Source organism: Megascapheus bottae, chromosome 4 (genome assembly GCF_031878675.1).
Source record: "Megascapheus bottae isolate mThoBot1 chromosome 4, mThoBot2.hap1, whole genome shotgun sequence".
NCBI lineage: Eukaryota > Metazoa > Chordata > Mammalia > Rodentia > Geomyidae > Megascapheus > Megascapheus bottae.
The window spans coordinates 28,431,827-28,450,963 of record NC_143512.1 but is presented as its reverse complement, the minus strand read 5'-3'; the positions used below and the strand labels follow the sequence as shown (position 1 = coordinate 28,450,963).

Sequence of the window (19,137 nt, the reverse complement as noted above, 5' to 3'; positions counted from 1 at the left end):
AACCCAAAGTAAAACCATCTGCTAAAACAGTATCGTTCTCTTCTAGGAATGATCACCAAGTTACAAGGATTATAATAATATTAGTAGCGTTATTTCATCATTTCATTCAAAGAACAAAAAAATACCAGGTATCGATTTTTAAATATATTATAATGCAAACTCAGCATATACTCTCACTACATTCAAACCCATATCAATATAATGGAGAAAAAAAGTTTAAAATTCCAAGATGGGGAAAACAAGAAAATAGCCAGCGAGATTGTCACTGTGTTTTAAATACCTGTTCAGGAGAGTCTGAATTGACTGCAGGCAGAAATCACTGTCGGGTACCCAGGTAAGCTCTCATACTGTCAGAACAGGGAGGGATAGGGAGGGATAGGGAGGGACAGGGAGGAATAGGGAGGGATAGGGAGGGATGGGGAGGGATGGGGAGGGATGGGAAGGGATAAGGGAGGATGGGATGGGATGGGATGGCTAGGCTAGGCTAGGCTAAAAGAATAAAAACTACCCCTACTCATTTTCAATAATCCCAAGTGAATCAGAAAATCAGCTATGAATCATGGTTATTAGCCATTGTCAATAAAAAGAAAGGCAAACATATTTAATGAGTTTAGTATAGAATACAGGAATGTGACAGCCAAAAGGGAAAATGTGAAAGTGTTTGGTAAATTATTTTTTAACATTAAGATTCAGCACCTTTCTGTTTTGGACACAGGGTTTTGTGGCTTACCTGGATAACTGACCAGGACTGAGGATGCAGTTGAGTTATACAGACCTTGCCTAGCATGCAAGAGGCACTAATTTCTATCAGTACCCAGCACTGAGAAGTAAAGTTGGGGGGGAGGTGGGGAGGGTGGGAGGATACTAAATCACAGAAAACAGAAGAAGCCCTTTTATTTGGCTTATTAGTTGTATGACCTTGGAAAATATTTATCTTTCTGAATGTTTTCCCATATATAATGTGTGAATAATATGAAGAGCTGTTCAGATATTAAATGAACTAATGTATATAAAGTTTTATAAAGTCTCATACACAATAATAAGCAATCATTTTCTTTGATGCTCAAGTAATATAGAGAATTTATAGACCATTCAGAGAAGAACAAATGATCTTCAATCTAAGTACAAAACCAGAGGCAATTAAAGCTTCCATCGGTTTCTTAGCTCATCAAGAATATAGGCAGTATACATACAAGTTTAGAACTATAGCACACATAGAAATCTTGCTTAAGGTATGACAATTAACATTGTCTGCTAAAGAGGAACTATAAGCAAAAATACTCCAAACTGGGTATTGTGGAGTTTTCAAAAGACAGGAGTGCAAGGTATTTAGTCTAGTTTGAAAGGGAACACAGCTACAGCACTGTCACGGAGGAGATGTATTTTTAAATTGGATATGTGGTTTCCATCCTGAGTTTTTGTCAATATAACATCACCATAGATGAAGGACTACATTCAGACACTTAACTTTGAATCTTAACTTCACTCTGTCTCTTTGAGAATGGCACTTAAAATCTTTGTTTCCTCCATATATAATGGATATATATATATATATTACTTTATCTTATTTAATCCTCTAGCTTCCTGACAAGGTATATATATCTATATATAAATATATAGATATATAGATATTACTATGTATATTATATATGTTATATATAAGATAAAGTATATTCCAGTCTGAACCAATAAATGTTAAATGCTGCTACTTATAGTATGTTCTTTCTATAGTATTAAGATTGAGGAAGCCAGTCAATAGGCCTGCCTCATGCTCTTAGGGAGCTGAACATAGAGCCCCCTGCTTCTGGTTTTGTCCAAATCAGGGTCAGGACAAAGGTGCAGCTGTCATCCAGTCCAGCTGTGAGGATGCAAGGTGAAGTCCCTACACCAGCCAAGAAGCAGGCCAAGAAGCTGGAGGAAGAAGACAGAGCCTGCAAGCAACACAGAAAAAGAAGCAAAAGAAACTCCAGGAACCGGAAGGGATGACAGTAAGGAAGGGTTTCGTAGTTCACAGGTGTAACTAAGACAGGTGGCAAAAAGCTGTTCCTTCCTCCTGAACAGGTGGCTACCCTTGATGCCATTAAAATTGAACATCTAGATTTCCTGCCATAACATCTCTGTCACCTCTAGGGAGAATGAAGTTTTGTCTAGGGCTCTGAACATTAAGAATAATTAATCTTAAGAAAAAAATATCCTATGTCTACTTTGTCAGTCATTCCTACCTCAACTATAAATTTAAAGTAAACCCGGCTTAAATTCCTCCCAGAGTCGGTCCTTCATTCTACTCTTGAATTCTGTATCTTGAATTTAAGCTAATTAATTTTAAAAAAGTAATGTACCCACTCTCTGATGAATGTAACTGTAACCTCTCTATATATCATCGTGACAATAAAATACAATTTAAAAACGGTACAGAACTATGGTAATGATAATACAACTGAACCTAGAGACTTGGACTTGAAATCCTAACTACTCTGAAGACAGAGAGCAGGAGGATTGCACTTCAAAGACAGCCTAGGAAACAAGATAGAGACCTCATCTCAATCCATCAGAAGCTGAGCACAGTGATGCATGTTTGCCAATCTAGCTGTAGCAGAGAAAGACAGAAACAAGTTAAACAGGAGGACATTCTCCTGACATTTTGGGGAGGATGGAGGAGAGAGGGAAGGGGAAAGGCAGGAAGAAAGGAGAGAGGAGAGAGAGAGAAAGACAGAGATAAACAGAAACAGATTATCTGAAAAATAACATGTAAAATGGATCGGTTGTGTGGCCTAAGAGGAAGAGTGCCTTTCCAGCAAGGAAAAAACTCTAGGGTGAAATCCTGGTTTTGAAAACAAAGAAAAAGAAATCAACAAATTCAAGCCAATGTAGGGGATTTTTTTCTCTAATAGGTATATAAATTATTTTTTTGCTGATTTCAAAGCTATATCTCCTTAATAAATACAATTTAGTCATTGAGTCAAATATTAGTGAAAAATATGACTGATCTTTTGAGCTAGTTTAGCACTTCTCCCATAGTAGTAATGATTCACTCATTTTTCTCCCAATTTTAATCTTAAATATGTTAACTGTTAAATGTCTTGCTTATAACGGAGACAGTCAATATAGCTGAATTTATCAGGCAATTATCCTGATATTTGTAATTTGTTTCGTGGGGTGAATGAAGATTTAGTCCTATACTTTGAGTATAGCATGATAGTTGAGAATGCAGATATTGGAGACAAAGACCAGTGTATGAATTCTGACTGAAGATATAATACAAGGCTTAACAAGCTTCTTTCCTTGTTCACAGAAATGGGATAATAAGGAATAGGTTCTTCCTAACATAAAAGTATTTACATAAGAGGTGACTGATTGAATCCAATTTCAGGTAGCAGAGCTGAAAAGATCCATGCAGAAATGAGTTGGGGGCAATGTTTCCAATTCTACAGTTAAAGTAACATACTTGCTTTACTCTGAGTGAAAACATCTAAGTATCAGCTCTAAATACTACAAAGCATTTGTACATATTTTCAACCGTACATATGGTTTCCTACTACTCTGTGTAATTATAATTTATATAACTATATGAACTAGTTACATAAATTATTAAACTTTCATAATGAAGATCTAAGTAGATAAAAACTTTTTGAGAAAAGATATAGCTTACAAAAACAAGAGCACTCACAAAATGCACTTAAGAATTCATATGTTAAAAATTAAAATGAAAATATTTGTTTGAAGAAAACTGCAACTTTCCTGAACTGTAACCCAGATTGGCTGTGGCATCTCTATTCTGCAATGTCGATCTCAGAAAGCAATTAAAGCTTTAAGAAAAAATATTAGCTTATTTGGAAAAGAATATATCATGATAATTCAGACTTCAAGTATTTTATTAATAAAATGTTAAAATACACTATAATATGACTGGTAATATGAAATGACTATAATTCAAAAGATCTATAATTCACCGCATGATAATTTCAAATAATATAGTTTAAAAACCCAATTTAGAAATAGCTCAATTTTAAGAATGATCATTTAAAAATAATCTTAATTTTACCTTGATTTTCTTCACTAATGGAAAATTGAACCCATGGTAAGTATATTATAGTACAATAATGCCTTTTTTGTCTTTTTAATGAGATTAAAAAATTTAAATGATCTATTTGTGTACATTCTCAGAGAAATATTAGAGTAAACAAAATTAGCTTCAATTAGAATGCTATGCCTTTCTTAGCAATTACAATGTGTCATGTTACATTAAATATTTTATAAAACTGTTCTATATTAGAATGGGTTGACAAAATGTTACAATTTCTCAGCCTCTAATTTAAATTTATGTAAATTTCAGGAAATTTTCAATAACTCATCTTTACCTGATGATGTTTTGACTAAAACTTACTCTCTTCTGCTGTTCACATGTAATATAGATTCAACCACTATTTTAAAATTTTCCATGCATAATAAAGAGAAAAGAAATTATTTGTGAATGTTTTGGCCTTCAATATCATTAAAAATTTGATAGGAGAGAAAAGGCTCCTATGACAATACTTAGAGAAAGGAAAGTACCAGAAAACTGTATGCTATAAAATTTCATTACATTTATTTTCTGTAATTTATTTTCAGTTTTGCAATCAATATTTAGCTAAACAACAAGAATAGCCTAGAAAAATTCAAAATGTCAAAGGTTTAAATGAAACAAAAACAGAAAATTGAAATGTCACTAACCCAAAGCATGCACTGTTCCTCTATGCTTGCTGGAGCTCTTGCTGGTCTTAGCCACAGGAACAGCATTGTCTTTGAACTGCCGCTCACAGAAATTTTGTAGAAGTTTTGCCATTTCTTCTGTAATCGTATCCAGGTATGTTTCTTTAATGAATTTCACTGTTGAGGACGGAGCTAATATTTCACATAACGTATCAAAATCCTCTTTTATCACTGAGTATAACTTAAGCATGGCACTTTCATATCCATGAGCTAGTATTTCTAAACTTGAATCTCTGTTATATGAAGGAAAATCGTCCTGCAGAAATTTTGCCAGCTGTTTATTCTGTATGTTTTGGTATTTGATGATAACTTCGGATTCTGGATACAGAAACAAGAGCTTTTGTATGCATTGTTTTTTCAATAAAATTTTCTGCTGTGGGTTATTTATTTCATTATGTCTTTCTATTCTGCACACTAAGAATCGCCGAAGATGCAGCCTTATATCATCCCACATAGACTTTACTTCAATAGAAGAGTGATCTTCAATTGAATGAAGGGAATTCCTAGACAGTGTATGGAAAGATGTGCCACTTAGAGTCGCTGGGAAGAAAATATTGCTCTGACAGGAGAGGTCCCAGAGGAAATCCAGTATCATTTCTTCTTGATTTTGTTCATTTGTCAACAAATCTTGCTGATAAAAGTATATTTTACCATTAGAAATGTGATCAAAATCTAAGCATTATCAACAAAAAGTATTTCCGGAGACATGCACAATTTTAATTGAGAATCCGTATTCTGATACTCTTCAAGATATTTTTTTGCATTTGAAATTTAGTTAATGCAGTATATTTTAGAATGTGTTACATTTTATGATTTGTTAAATTTTGTAAAGCTCAGCTCACTATTTGGTCAATTAGACTTCAAGGCATATAGGTTATCAATAGCTTTCAGGGTTACCTACCTCTACTATAACTTGAGCTGGCTGAAAAATGCAATTTAAAAATTCTAAATAAAAACCTTGAGTACAACACTGATTGAATTGTAATCCCAAGACAAAATAAATTCAAGATAATAATCATAATAAGTTCCTGGTAGATAATTTTTATGCACAAATCAATATACTTGTTATGAAACCCCAAATGAGTGTATAATGTTTAAAATCACTCTGGAATACAGCAGAAATCTTTACAGAATGTGCTTTGGGGCTACTAATAGCTACCATGCTGAGAAATAAAATTTAATGCATTCAAAGATTTCACCTTTCATTTAAATTCCTTCCTGAGCATCATGTTAAGAAAGATTTTACTTTGAAAATTAATCTGAGAATATTTCTGTTCTCTCCAAAGAAATAACTGACTCAAAATGGATAAAGATTCTCTCAGAATTGCTCCCCACAAGAGGATGTAAAATTATTCCTGAATACTTTCTGTGGAAAACAATAGTGAGTACAATTATGAATAATAAAAGGACCAAAATCGCTTTCTTTTCCTGGACTTTGAATTACATATGCTGACTTACATGCTGAATTACACGTTCTTTACATTCTGACTTTCATAACTATATCTATTTTACCAAATACCGAAATTAGTTTATATTTTGAAGCAGAAACAAACTGATTACAATAGAAGCAAAGCTCAAGTACATATAAGTGAGTCCGTCTTTATAATTTCTTATTGATACCTCAGGTATTATGTGTGACTCAGAACTATCAACAGCTTCTAGACTGATTCTTGGAATTTCATCTCAGTCATCACAAGTATGGTAATACCAAATTTAATGCCCTATTGTAAATAACTATACCCAATAACCTATATATTTTATTATACAATTATCTTGCTTATTCATAATGAAAATTTTGTGGCTTAGAAAAAAATTCCATTGATACATAATATGAAACATATTTAAGTGACTTTTCAAATATCACATGTAATAAGGCACAGAATTAAGAATAGACCTCAAGGGCCGGGAGTTTGGCCTAGTGGTTAAAGTGCTTGCCTAGCATGCATGAAGACCCGGGTTCGATTCCTCGGTACCACATACATAGAAAAAAGCCGGAAGTGGTGCTGAGGCTCAAGTGGTAGAGCTCTAGCCTTGAGAAAGTCCAAGGACAGTGCTCAGGCCCTGAGCTCAAGCCCAGGACTGGCAAAAAAAAAAAAAAAGAATAGACCTCAACCCATTCTCTTGACCTGTTGTGGTTCTTATTTTTTGAGGGGGGCAGAAATTTGGAAGCAAATGTGCTAGAGTTTGAACTCAGGACTTCATACTCACTAGGTTAATAACTACAAATATTTGGTCAAAGAATAATTGATAACAGACAAAATTACTTGTTTTCTGCATTTGTATTCTGAAAATAGCTGCAGCATAAATGTAGAATCAGAAGCTGTTTCTAATTTAAATATAGAAATAACACAGATCTATAAAAATAGGTATATGAAAAATGAAATAAGATGGACACTTTCAGCAAACAGAAACATGACAGTAAGGTCATTTCCATCTGGATCTGTTTTCGTAATGTGCTTTCTTCCTTAAACCAACATCATCGATTATGTTAAAAAAAGAAAAAAACAACAGTAACAAAATTCCTAGCTCTGGCACTAGCCTATCAGCCTAATGAATTTGAACAAAGCTAAGGCAGCCTTTGCCCTGCAGTGAATAGAGAATGACTTACGTGTGACAGATTAAAAGATAATTAAACTCTTTTGCTTTTAATTAAGGGAGAAAGCATTATTACATCAATATTAATGAAATTCAATACACATGGCTCTTAATAGAAATTAAAGGAATAACTATTTCCATATTTATTCTTCAAGGCTCCACCTTCAAGAGATAATGGGTGAGAGGATTTTCTTAAAAGATTAAGGCTTCAGGGCATGTAGTCTTCCTTTCTCTTCCTTTTATTACTTTGTAAACATTAAAGGACATCTGTAATAATAGCAACAGCCAAGAACTATTTTCATCTGATCTGTACTCCTAAGCCATCTATAACCTCAAGATATTTTCCACATCTGCCTTAGTGTTTGATGTTCAGACAAAAATGGTGCCTTTTTCTCCCTAAATTAAATTAAAACCATGGCTACAGAATACTGCTTTCTAACAATACTGCGGAGCTTTTGGGAATATGTTTTTGTGGTCTAGTCACCCTGGTAGGTATAGGTGCAATAAAACAGCTGTGCTGTACAAAATTATACATGGTGGCCAGTACCAAAGAATGAACAATGCAATAATTTTCAACCAATTAATAATATGTGGATATATACTGCTCACTTGACTGAGAAGAACTAGATATTTCTGCTTGTTGGGAATGCAGAGCATGAGAGCCAAGATCACTTTTTAGATAGAATAGATAGGGATCTTGTTATACTTAACACTGAGCACAAAAAAATAGTGCTATGAAGAAGAAATATAATGAAAGTGAACTCTGGGAACATCTGCAGTGTGCAATGATACATTTTGTGTTATTGATATGTTTGATATACATCTCAATATAAACCATCCAGAAATTATAGTATTTAACTTCCATTTTATTTTTACTATGATTGTATTCATAAAGGTCACGGTGAAAAAATAAGTAGTTCACTGGAGTTTATTGGGCATATAGGAACAAAACAAAAACAATATGTCTAGGCGTGGTAAGCTAGTATTTTCACTAACATTTACATAGACAAATGGAATGAGCTATCCCCCTATTCATCCACCACAATCCATTATAAAACAATGACTATTTTTTTTACCAGTTTCTTGAGGAATTTTATTAAATCTCCATGGGGAATAGAAGGAGTCTTAGCTGTATCATAGTCAAAATCATCTAGCCATTCCAAGCAGTCAGTTGTTGTTTTCAGCTGCACATCTGGGCAGTGTTTGTTAACTTTGGACTGTATCTCTTTAATGCAATTTTCTATGCTATAAAGAAAGAGAGAAAAAAACAATCATTTTGGTAGGAAGTAGGTAACAGTTCCATATTACAATATTCCAGGCACTTCAAAATGTTTATATGTGTTACCTAGTTGTGTACATATATAGACTTTAAAATTCTATGATATGACAATAGTAACAAGGGGAAATTTTATTTCTTGCTTCAAACTCAAAAGTTCTGAATTCTGGCTGAAGAAAATGCAATAGCAGAAATATTAAATTCTGAACCATTTAGAGGTGAGTTGAAAATTATTTTGTGTTAACACAAATACCAAGCATAATACAATAATTAGAATAATGGCACTCTTACTAGGCAGTGGGAGAGAGGCATAGTAAAAATATTGTGAAAATCAGAATATGCATTATGCACTAACAAGTGAATGGCAAAGTAAATTATGGGAAACTTTAATCAAAGGAATATTAGGAGTTCAGGGAGCTCTAATTATTGTAAAGGATATAACTATACAATGTTACTATAACTATTTTGTTGCCATCCAATTCTATCCCAAAAACAAAACATATACTGAAAATTGCATGAAAAACAAAGTAAATGAACTGAAACATTAATAGTAATTTTATGTCTATAAGGAAATTACATGCAGTTTAGATTTTACTTTTCTGTTTCCTGTGTTTATTCACCACAAATTAAGAAGAGAAAAATTATTGAACAGAACCTGGACTCTACTTATTAAATTTCATTAAAACACTGCTTGGTCTGATAAAACAAGATGTATGTTTTATATAATGTCCATATGCAATTTGGTACATTCGTAATTATACATTTTTGTGGGGTAATCTGGTAACCTTTCATGTCGTGCCCTCTTCTGGAGCCATGTGGATATGACATATTACCACCACCTGATGGCAGCACATCTAAACCGCAAAAAAGCTTTTGTGAACAAATGCTTTTGACCCTGAAACCCTTCACCCAAGACAACAGCTTAATAGTATTAAGAAAGGTTTGTCACAAAAAAGTTAGTTATTGTTCTGAAAGTACCATTGCTTTTCATTGTAGGTTCCATATGATGCAACCACATGGTTTTATAAACCAAGCTCTCATCATTAAAGCTCATGTTAAATGAAAGATCCTTTTGATATTATTTATAAGATATGGGTTGCCTCTAAAACACATAGTGTTAATATCAGACTAAAGCTTTTCAGTAGACTTCTGAGTATGAGTAAATTCAAACTAAGTTACCTTGGAAAAAATAAATTTTGAGAATCAAAGAGGCTTTTCATGAAAACAAAAAACTTAGAAGAAAAATAATACCTCCTCTGGCCACAAGCCACCTAATTTCCTGATGGAGGAGTGTGGGTATTTGGGAACACCAGCTCAATCTGACAAGAGATTGGCATGTGCTTTCCAACTTATGTAAGCACTTCCATGGACCAAGAAACACAATGCCCTAGGCATACACCTTGATTCCAGGGATCCTTTATCAAAGGTTTGCATTATAGCATCCTCATGTGTCTCACTCAAGGAAACCTAATAGATTGCAGCAATGTGAATTGGAAAGGCTCCACAGCTAGTCTACCTAAATCTGCTTCAATCAGGACTCAGCGTTTAGGCTAATCTCTAACATCTGAATCTGGGAAGAAGCCAAAAACTATAATTTATAAGCAGGGCAAAGCCTTCAGAGAGCTAGATAGTTCTGTAATTTATCTAAACACTGATAAAGGATTAAGCTGCTACATTTCAAGAGACCCTCTCATTGAGATAAACTAAGATACCTGGGCTTCCTTTTAAAAATGATTTTGACACACAATTAGATGGCTAAATATCTTGTCAGTCTGCCATTCAACATCGTCCACAATCTTGTTTTTAAAACTCATTTTATTGCTTGTCTAAATTGTAAACATTTATTTTCAATATTTAAGATGAACATCTCTTTGAGGATTTTTCATGAGGGGTTTAATTTTTGGAACTCATGTATATTTTTGATAAAAGGCCTTTGTCTGCTGTATAGCTAGTAAAGATCTTCTCCCAATATATGGGCTTTCTATTTATCTTGCAATCCCATTTATACAGCCTTTCTTTGATTTGTATTATTTCTGGGTCTTTATTAATGCTTTGACATGTGCGAAGGAGCCCCAGAGTATCCCCTCCTATCCCTTCCCGTAGTAATTTTAGGGTATCTTCTCTTCCCTTGAGGTCTTTGATCCATTTGGAGTTGATTTTGGTTGAGGGTGTTATCTAAGGATCTAACTTCAGTTTTCTACCTGTGTTGTAGCCAATTCTGTAAGCACCATTTGTTGAAGAGGCTGCCTTTCTTCCATCTGATAATTTTGGCTCCCCTATCAAAGATTAGGTGGCGATAGATCTGTGGGATCATGTCTGGGTTTTAATTCTATTCCATTAGTCCTCAGGCCTGTTCATGTGCCAATACCAACTGTTTTATATTGCTATTCCTTTAGCACTGTTCTTCCTGCTAAGGATTGTTTTTGCTACCTGGAGGTTTTCCATTATTCCCTATGAATTTTTCATTGCTTCTTCTGTTTCATTAAAGAATGACGTTGGGATGTTGATGGGTACTGTGTTGAATTTGTAGATAACTTTGGGCAGTGTTGCCATTTTCAAGATGTTAATTTTCCCCATCTAGGTGCATGGGAGATTTTTCCATTTCCTTAAATCTGGTTTAATTTCCTTTCTCAGGTCTTTAAAGTTTTCATCATAGATGTCCTTCATCTCTTTGGTTAAGTTATTTTCTAAGTATTTTTTTCTTAAGGCAATTACAAATGGAGTTGTTTTTCAGATTTCAGCCTTACTCTTTTTATTGTTGGCATACATAAAAGCTACTGATTTTATCCTCAAGGAAACAACCACCTCATTAATAAGTGAGTGAAAGAAAAAGAATTCTCTGGAGAAGAAATAATAATCAATAAACACATAAATGTTCAACATCTCTGGCCATAAAATAAATGTTAATAAAAACCACACTGAGATTCCACCTCACCCTCGTTAGAATTGCCATTATCAAGAAAACAAATAATAGTAGCTGCTGGTAGGGATGTGGCCAAAAGGGAACTCTTACTACACTGTTGGTGGGAATGTAAACTGGTTCAACCACTCTGGAAAGCAATATGGAGATTCCTCAAAAGACTAAACATAGACCTCTCCTATGACCTAGCAATTTCACTCCTGAGCAATTATTCAAATGACCACAAACAAAGCCATACTAAAGCTACCAGCACAAATATGTTCATTGCAGCATTATTTACTACAGCTAAGATATGGAGCCAACTCAGATGTTCCTCAGTAGATTCAAGAAAATGTGGTGAATATACACAATGGGAAACCTATGCTTCTGTGAGAAAGAATAACATCGCCCCATTTGTAAGGAAATGAAAAGACAAAGAAAAAAGTCATATTGAGTGAAGGCAGCCAGACCCGAAGAAACATAGACTCCATACTTCCCCTCATTTGTAATAATTAGTATATGTCTAGGATAGTCCTAGCAACAAATCACAATAACTCAATGGCTATGTGCATACGACCATTCAAAATGATGCTAATCGAAATGAACTCCAAGATTTGGAAACAAGAGGTTTTTTTGTTGTTGTTGATATCACTGGTTGTAATGTTCTATAGGAAGTTATTTGTTTTTCACCTTTGGTTTATCCTCTGTAGTCAGTCAAGTCACAGGTAACCTGTGTCTTGTAAATATGATTTGAGGAAGGGAAGGGGAGTAATAAAATGGTGAGACAAAGGCAAAAGAACATAGAATCATACTTACCAACATGAATGAATGTAAAAAAAAACAACAATTCTAATCAGGAGGAGGAAGTACAAATAAATACAGTATGGTATTAACCATATAATACTTTAAGACTATTCCATATGATCCACATATAACATAAGATATAAACACAGGCAGTGGAAATGTGAGACATTTCCTGGAATGATTCAACCCCACTTTCCAGCAGGGTGGAAATGGGAGTGACATGTAAGTTTGGGAGGGGATTTGAGGAAGCCTTAGCTGGACTAGTACTTAAACTGGAGGGTAAGCACCAGAGTGTTCTATCCTTTATTCCCATGCCTCAACATTTCTAATAAATTGCAACTCCAATGTGCTTTAATTATAATGACTCTAAATTATCCAAGTTAATGATGTGTACAAGTAGATGCGTTTCTGAGGAGCTGCTTATAAATCAATTTATAAACCATCTTAAAATGAAATTCTGAGTATGCTTTTTAAAGAATATCTGTGGTAATTTTCTCAAGCAATGTTTCTCTTTCATTTATGTAAAAAATATATATTGAATGCTTACAATGATAAACAAAACCTGAGTAATGAGTATGTCGAGGCCACAGTGACATATATGGGGGACCAAACATATTCATCATCTAAAAGATAAGTGAGCAAATCAGCCTTATGAATAAATAACAATGCATTAAGACTTTAGGAAGTATGTATAACAGGCTGAGAGAGTATACAGGGAGGAGCCACTATGCCATGAGAGGTATAAAAATTCACTTAACAGCTGACCTTAAGAGAATCCATTACTGATTATATAACTTTAATGATGTCTTATTTTATAGCTCTATTTTGGGATATTAAAATATATGAATTTATTATTGCCAAAATGACATTTAAGCATATACATTTATCTGCATGTATAGATAGATGCATTATTAGCTCCCAAATGATTGATGCCCTACAAATAAAATGATGGCACTGAACAGTAACAGCAGTACAAAAGCCTATTGGTCTGGGGCAGCTATAGTTGAGAGGTAGGGAGAGAAATTGAGGAAAACAGGGATAAAAATTATGACAAAAATTTTGGCTGGGAACAGTGACTCACACCTATATTCTTAACTACTCAGGAGGCTGAGATCTGAGGATTGTGATTTAGAATACTCTTCACTATTTAATCATGAAATGTTTAAAAGTGAAAAAAATACGTTCCACTGGTAACAATTATGACAAAGAGTTTATAGAAAACTTATGTATGTTTTCATTGAATGTTAGAATTTTTATTTCCTGAAATCATATTAAGTGAAGTAAGCCAGGCTCAAAGGAATATAGGCTCAGTGGTTTCCCTCATTTGTAATAATTAATACACATCTAGGGCTCTCTTAGCAGAGGATTACAATAGCTCAAAACCTAGGTACATAAGGTCATATAGGATGAGACTAAATGAAATGAACTCTAGGATATGGAAACAAGAGGTTTATCTTGTGTGATTGTTGTTCCTAATGTAGTATGTTATTTCTCTTCTCTTTTTTTTGCTCTTATGGCTAATATCATATTGTTACTGCATCTGACTTTGTTACCTAGTATATTACATATATGTTTATTTGTTTATTTGAAATGGGAAAGGGAAGGGAGAAAACAAGATGAATGGGAGGGGGTAAGGGGAGGCAATGGGGACAAAAACATGAGAAGGGGTATCAGTGTGTGAGAATTAATGTACCTACCACCTGGTAAATGTAACTGTAACTCCTCTATATATTATCCAGACAATAAAAAAAAAAGACTGAAAGAAAATAATTTTTATTTCCTGAATCATGGTAGAAATTACATGAACGTTCAAAGACAATTTTACAATATAAAAAATCTAAGCATTAAAATATTGTAAGCTTTTATTTATTTATTTACTTATTTATTTATTTATGGTCAGTTGTGGGACTTGAATTCAGGGCCTGGGTGATGGCGCTGAGCCTCTTGGTGATCTCGGCTCTACCACTTGAGCCACAAAGCCACTTTCAGTTTTTAAGTGGTTAACTGGAGATTAGAATCTCACAGAGGCTGGGAATGTGGTTTAATAGCAGAGTGTTTGCATAACATGCATGAAGTCCTGGGTTCAATTCCTCATTACCTCATAAACAGAAAAGGCCAGAAAGGCTGGCTTCAATCTACAATCCTCAGATTTCAGCCTCCTGAGTAGCTAGATTACCGGCATCAGCCACCAGCACCTGGCAAGCTTTGATATTTTTGTTACTCGTATTTATTATACTTCCTGTCCACAAAATATGTTCAGTTTAAGGAAAACTATTTCACTTTTATTGCATACACTTAAAAGCACAAATAAATATCTGTGTGAAATAGAATTTCTAGTGTTTGGATTTGCTAGGTTTTTCTAATTAGATCACTAAAATTCCTTGAGATCAACATATAATTTGTAGGAAACTGAGTTGATTTATAAAAACTACCATGTAATTAAACTATAACTCAGTCATGAACTAAGAAATTATTTTTCTGAGATTGAGGCATTCACAGGTAACTGTTTAAGGTCAAGGAACAGAATCTTAAAACAACTACTTCCATAGCTAAAACATGTAAGAAATTATGCTGAACTGTGTTTTGTTTCAGAGAGGTTTGGCTATTTTAAGAAGTTACAACTATGTCTTCAGGGAAAAAAAATACTCAATACCAAATCCTATTAGCATTATCTCTTTAAATCTTTCTCCTATACATCTTTGTTTCCACTCATTTTCTGAAAGACTTGACTCAGGCTCTAATCATTTCTTATCTCTCATGTGGACTATATATTAATAACTACCTAAAATGCCCTTCTCTTTCATTAAGAGTTTACTGTAAGAAGCACAATATGAACGAGTCTTTAGAATTAGGGCCTTCTGTTGATTTACCAGTGAGTCACTGCAGAGATCAGAGCAGAAATTCAAACTTTAATGGTATTTAACAAAAATGAACACACAAAATACCAGCTCCTCTGGGACACAGCAAAGGCAATATCTGGAGGAAAATTTATAGCTCTGAATTCCTGTATCAAAAAATTGGAGAAATTTCAAACAATAATTTTATGATATACCCTAAGCTCCTTGAAAAAGAGTAACAAGCCAAACTTTAATCCAGAAGATGGAAACAAATAGTTAAAATTAAATAAGAATTCAATGAATTAGAGACCAAAAAAGCTATAGAGAAAATCAATAAAAGCCAGGTACTGCTCAGGGGGCTAAGATCTAAGAATAGGAGGGAACATAAGCTGGCTTGGGCATGGAAGTCCATGAGACTATTATCTCCAATTAACCACTCAAAAGCCAGAAGTGATGCCATGGCTCGAAGTGTTAGTGTGCTAACCTTGAGCAAAAGAGGCTCAGGAACAGTTCCCAGGCCCTCAGTTCAAGTCCTAAACTGACCCAAAAAGAGGTTCAAAAAGGCTCTGGAATGCCCCAGGGTGGCTTCAAGAAAGTTCAGAACCTGGGAATACCTGGGCCAACCTAACATGTCTAAATGCTTCGCAAAAGTAAAACCATCACAACAAACTTTCCCAAGGTCCAGTTAATGGCAAAGTAGTATTGGTAGTACCAAAATTCGGAGTAGGGATTGACAAAAGGGAGCACGTATAATATCTGTAGGAAGATACACTGTGACACATTTTCTTTTGCTTCCTCTATTTTCATCTGATTTGGACATATTTTCACAGAATGCAGTGGTAGGAACAATACAAAAGTGGCATAAGTCTAGTCGTCAGTACAAAAAGTAGACATCTTCTGTAAGTACGAGATGAATTTGCTTCCTGAGGTACACACAGGGGTTTTATATAAGTAGAAAACAGAAGTGTAATATAAACGCTTAACATTCAATAATCCTTGTCCAAATGAATAAGAGAACAAAAATAATTTTATATAAGATCCTGAGATCAAAAGAACTTCTGTACCTCAGTATTTTATTACAGTAATAAGTTCCAGTCTGCTCAGAAAACATTCTGTGGGGCTTTCAGTTAGTTAGTTAGCAGAGTTTATGGGTACAGCATTCATAGCATGAGATTTACTCTTATCATTTTTATGTGTGCTTTATCATTACTGATTTCTGTAATCAGAACTACAAGTCACTCAGCTCTGACTTGAGTGGGAAGGAAGATGTAAAAATGAAAATGGTTTGAAAGAATGACTGCCTCTCCTGAAGGGCAGGTGAGGGTTCGGTGACCTGTGGGCACATTGGTTCATTCTTGTGAATCACTGCTTTGGGGAGGTGAAAGGCCCCATGGCTCATAAAACTTGATGATATTAAGAAGTGGGAAAGAATTCACACTTGAGATGTCAGGGTCACTGGAAGAAATACAGCTTTAAAAATTCAAGTGCGAGAAAAAAATACTATATTTAAAAATGAATGGCTAATGCTTTTTTCTTTTAAAAAGTATTGTGGAAAACCCATATCATACAGATGTTCATTACTTATTCAGTGTACACCAATGGGAGATAAATAGAACTGTTAGAATACAAAAGTGCCAAGGGTAATTCAACTACTGCAGTATAAGTGTGGTATAACTGATTCACCATGACATACAATTTTCTAAAAGCCATTCTGTTAGAAGGCAATAAATGAGTGCATAAATGATTTACACGCTTTTGGATCATGGTTATTATTCAGTATTTTATTTTTAAAAATATATACACCCTATACTATTATGTTTATTCTCTAGAGTACAATAAAAACATAATTGAATTTGATGAAAAATAGACTTGATTCTAAATGTGGTATATAGTACACACAGAGACCCTCTTATTGTATCCCTTGTGAAGATCAATGGTCACTTGAGGTGGTTCTGCTCCAGGTTCCTTTTAATATATAGGCAATAAAATATTTTAATTTAGAAATTATATCCTTCTATTCCATACTAAATTTTATTTTTAATCATAATGTCTGAATTTCAACCTAAAGCATAATTTATGAATGCAAAATACAATATTTTAATCATTGTTATATTGTTAAATATGATTTTTTTATTGAACAAGTAGGGTAGGAAATTAAGTTCAGCAAATAAAAACAAAGTAAAAACAACAGTTCAGTGATTCCTTTTGTTCAGAAGAAGCCTAAAGGCCACTGTGAAGAGAGAAATTATTCTTTCAAAAGAATTTCCATTGGGTGAAGTTGTATAAACCTACTTGTAATTCCAGATACTCAAGAGGTGGAGATCAGCTAAGTCAGACTACAGTTTATTCCAAGCTTAGGCAAAAAAGTTAGAGAGACTCCATCTCAATAAACAAGGCACACCTGCGATCCCAGTTATGCAAGAGACACAGGTATGAACAGTAGTTCAAAGCCAGCTCCAAGCAAAAGATAGCCCTAATCTGGAAAATAACTAAAAGTAAAAAAAGACTGCAAGTGTGGCACAAATGACAAAATATCTGTCCAGAAAGCATGAGATCTTGAGAGATGGTGATATAAGCATGTGTATGTATATGTGTATATGTGCCTGACAGTCCTAAGTCCTGAGCATTGTTACTGAGCTTTATTGCTTAAGGCTATTATTGTACCACTTGAGCTACAGCTCCATTTCTGGCTTTCTGGTAGAGATGAGCCTCATGGACTTTTCTGCTCAGGCTGGTTTGAAACCACCATCCTCATATATCAGTCTATTGAATAGTCAGAATTGCTGGCATGAACCACCAGCATCCCGCAAAATATGTGATTTGATAATCTATTTAAGTAAATAGTTTTTTCATTTATAAGGTCCTTTTGCTTAGAAATCAAATACAAAATTATATAAATGAATCATTATAGTAAAGTCATACAGTCATGGTATATTTATCTGTAAAGTCCTATAATATCAAATATGTACTCACAGCAGTATGGAGCTAAGTCATTTATATGCTATCTTTACAGTGTATATAATATATGTGTATATGTATATGTGCTAAACAAAACAAAAATAAGGAGTTCAATTCTCCCATTACTATTCAGGATAAATATTTTCCTTCTCTCCTTTCTCATAAAGCATTTGCCTTAGAAAAAACTTAACTGCAAGTAGTTTTTCCTCTCTTTGGCATGTATGCCTTGGAGGAGTCCATATGCTTTGTCAGTCCTGTGGTCCATAACTTTGCAGCTATGGTTTTGAAATAGAAACAAATACCAATAGCAATAGCTCCCTTGGTTCCAGTTCAAATGATAGAAGCCTAATTTGAATGAGCACCTTGTACCAATTTATAAAGTTCCCTCCTATAATAGGACATGAGAAGTTTGTTTCTCATGCTATTTAACATAGGTAGTGTCCCCAGCCAGAGTAAAATTAGAATGTAATAAAATGCACAGTCAAGTTTTCTAACTAGACTATCAAACTGTTTATCTTGGAGTATATGTCTGCTTGGCTCTATAAGATGGTAAGATCTCTCTGTCTAGTCTACACTTCCTTAAAGGATTTCCTGTCATACCCATTCTATTTTTATTTAATGTGTAATCCACAAAATAATTGCTTTCCTTCTCTACTAATTTCATGAAGATGACTTCTAAGTATGGAGACAATTCTGTGTTTAATTTTAACTCTCAACAATATGGTCTCTTTCTACTGTACTTTTGCATGTACATGATGAAGAATCAACAGTTTTCTCATATAATCTGGAAGAAGACAAACATTTCACATGCTTGATATACTTTCTGCAAACCAATTAAGTATGCTTTAAAGAAGAAAAGTGTGTCATTAAACAATAGAATGGTTTTGGGTTTTTTTTTTTTGGGTCCTGAGGCTTGGACACTGGGCACTGTCCCTGAGCTCTTCAGCTCAAGGCTACTGCCCTATCTCTGGGCCTGGACATTGTCCCTGAGCTCTTCAGCTCAAGGCTACAACTCTACC

At 34.2% G+C, this 19,137-nt stretch overlaps 1 protein-coding gene across 1 annotated transcript in view; it reads right to left on the bottom strand.

Annotated features, from left to right (window-relative positions):
• Kiaa0825 (KIAA0825 ortholog) overlaps window positions 1-19,137 on the bottom strand; it is a 378,969-nt gene that overhangs the window by 319,112 nt on the left and 40,720 nt on the right. The window contains exons 4-5 of the mRNA XM_090331617.1: window positions 8,421-8,589; window positions 4,711-5,380 (exon numbers count right to left, since the gene is read on the bottom strand). Coding sequence (XP_090187743.1) covers window positions 4,711-5,380; window positions 8,421-8,589 — 839 coding nt within the window. The remainder of the gene's footprint in view (window positions 1-4,710; window positions 5,381-8,420; window positions 8,590-19,137) is intronic.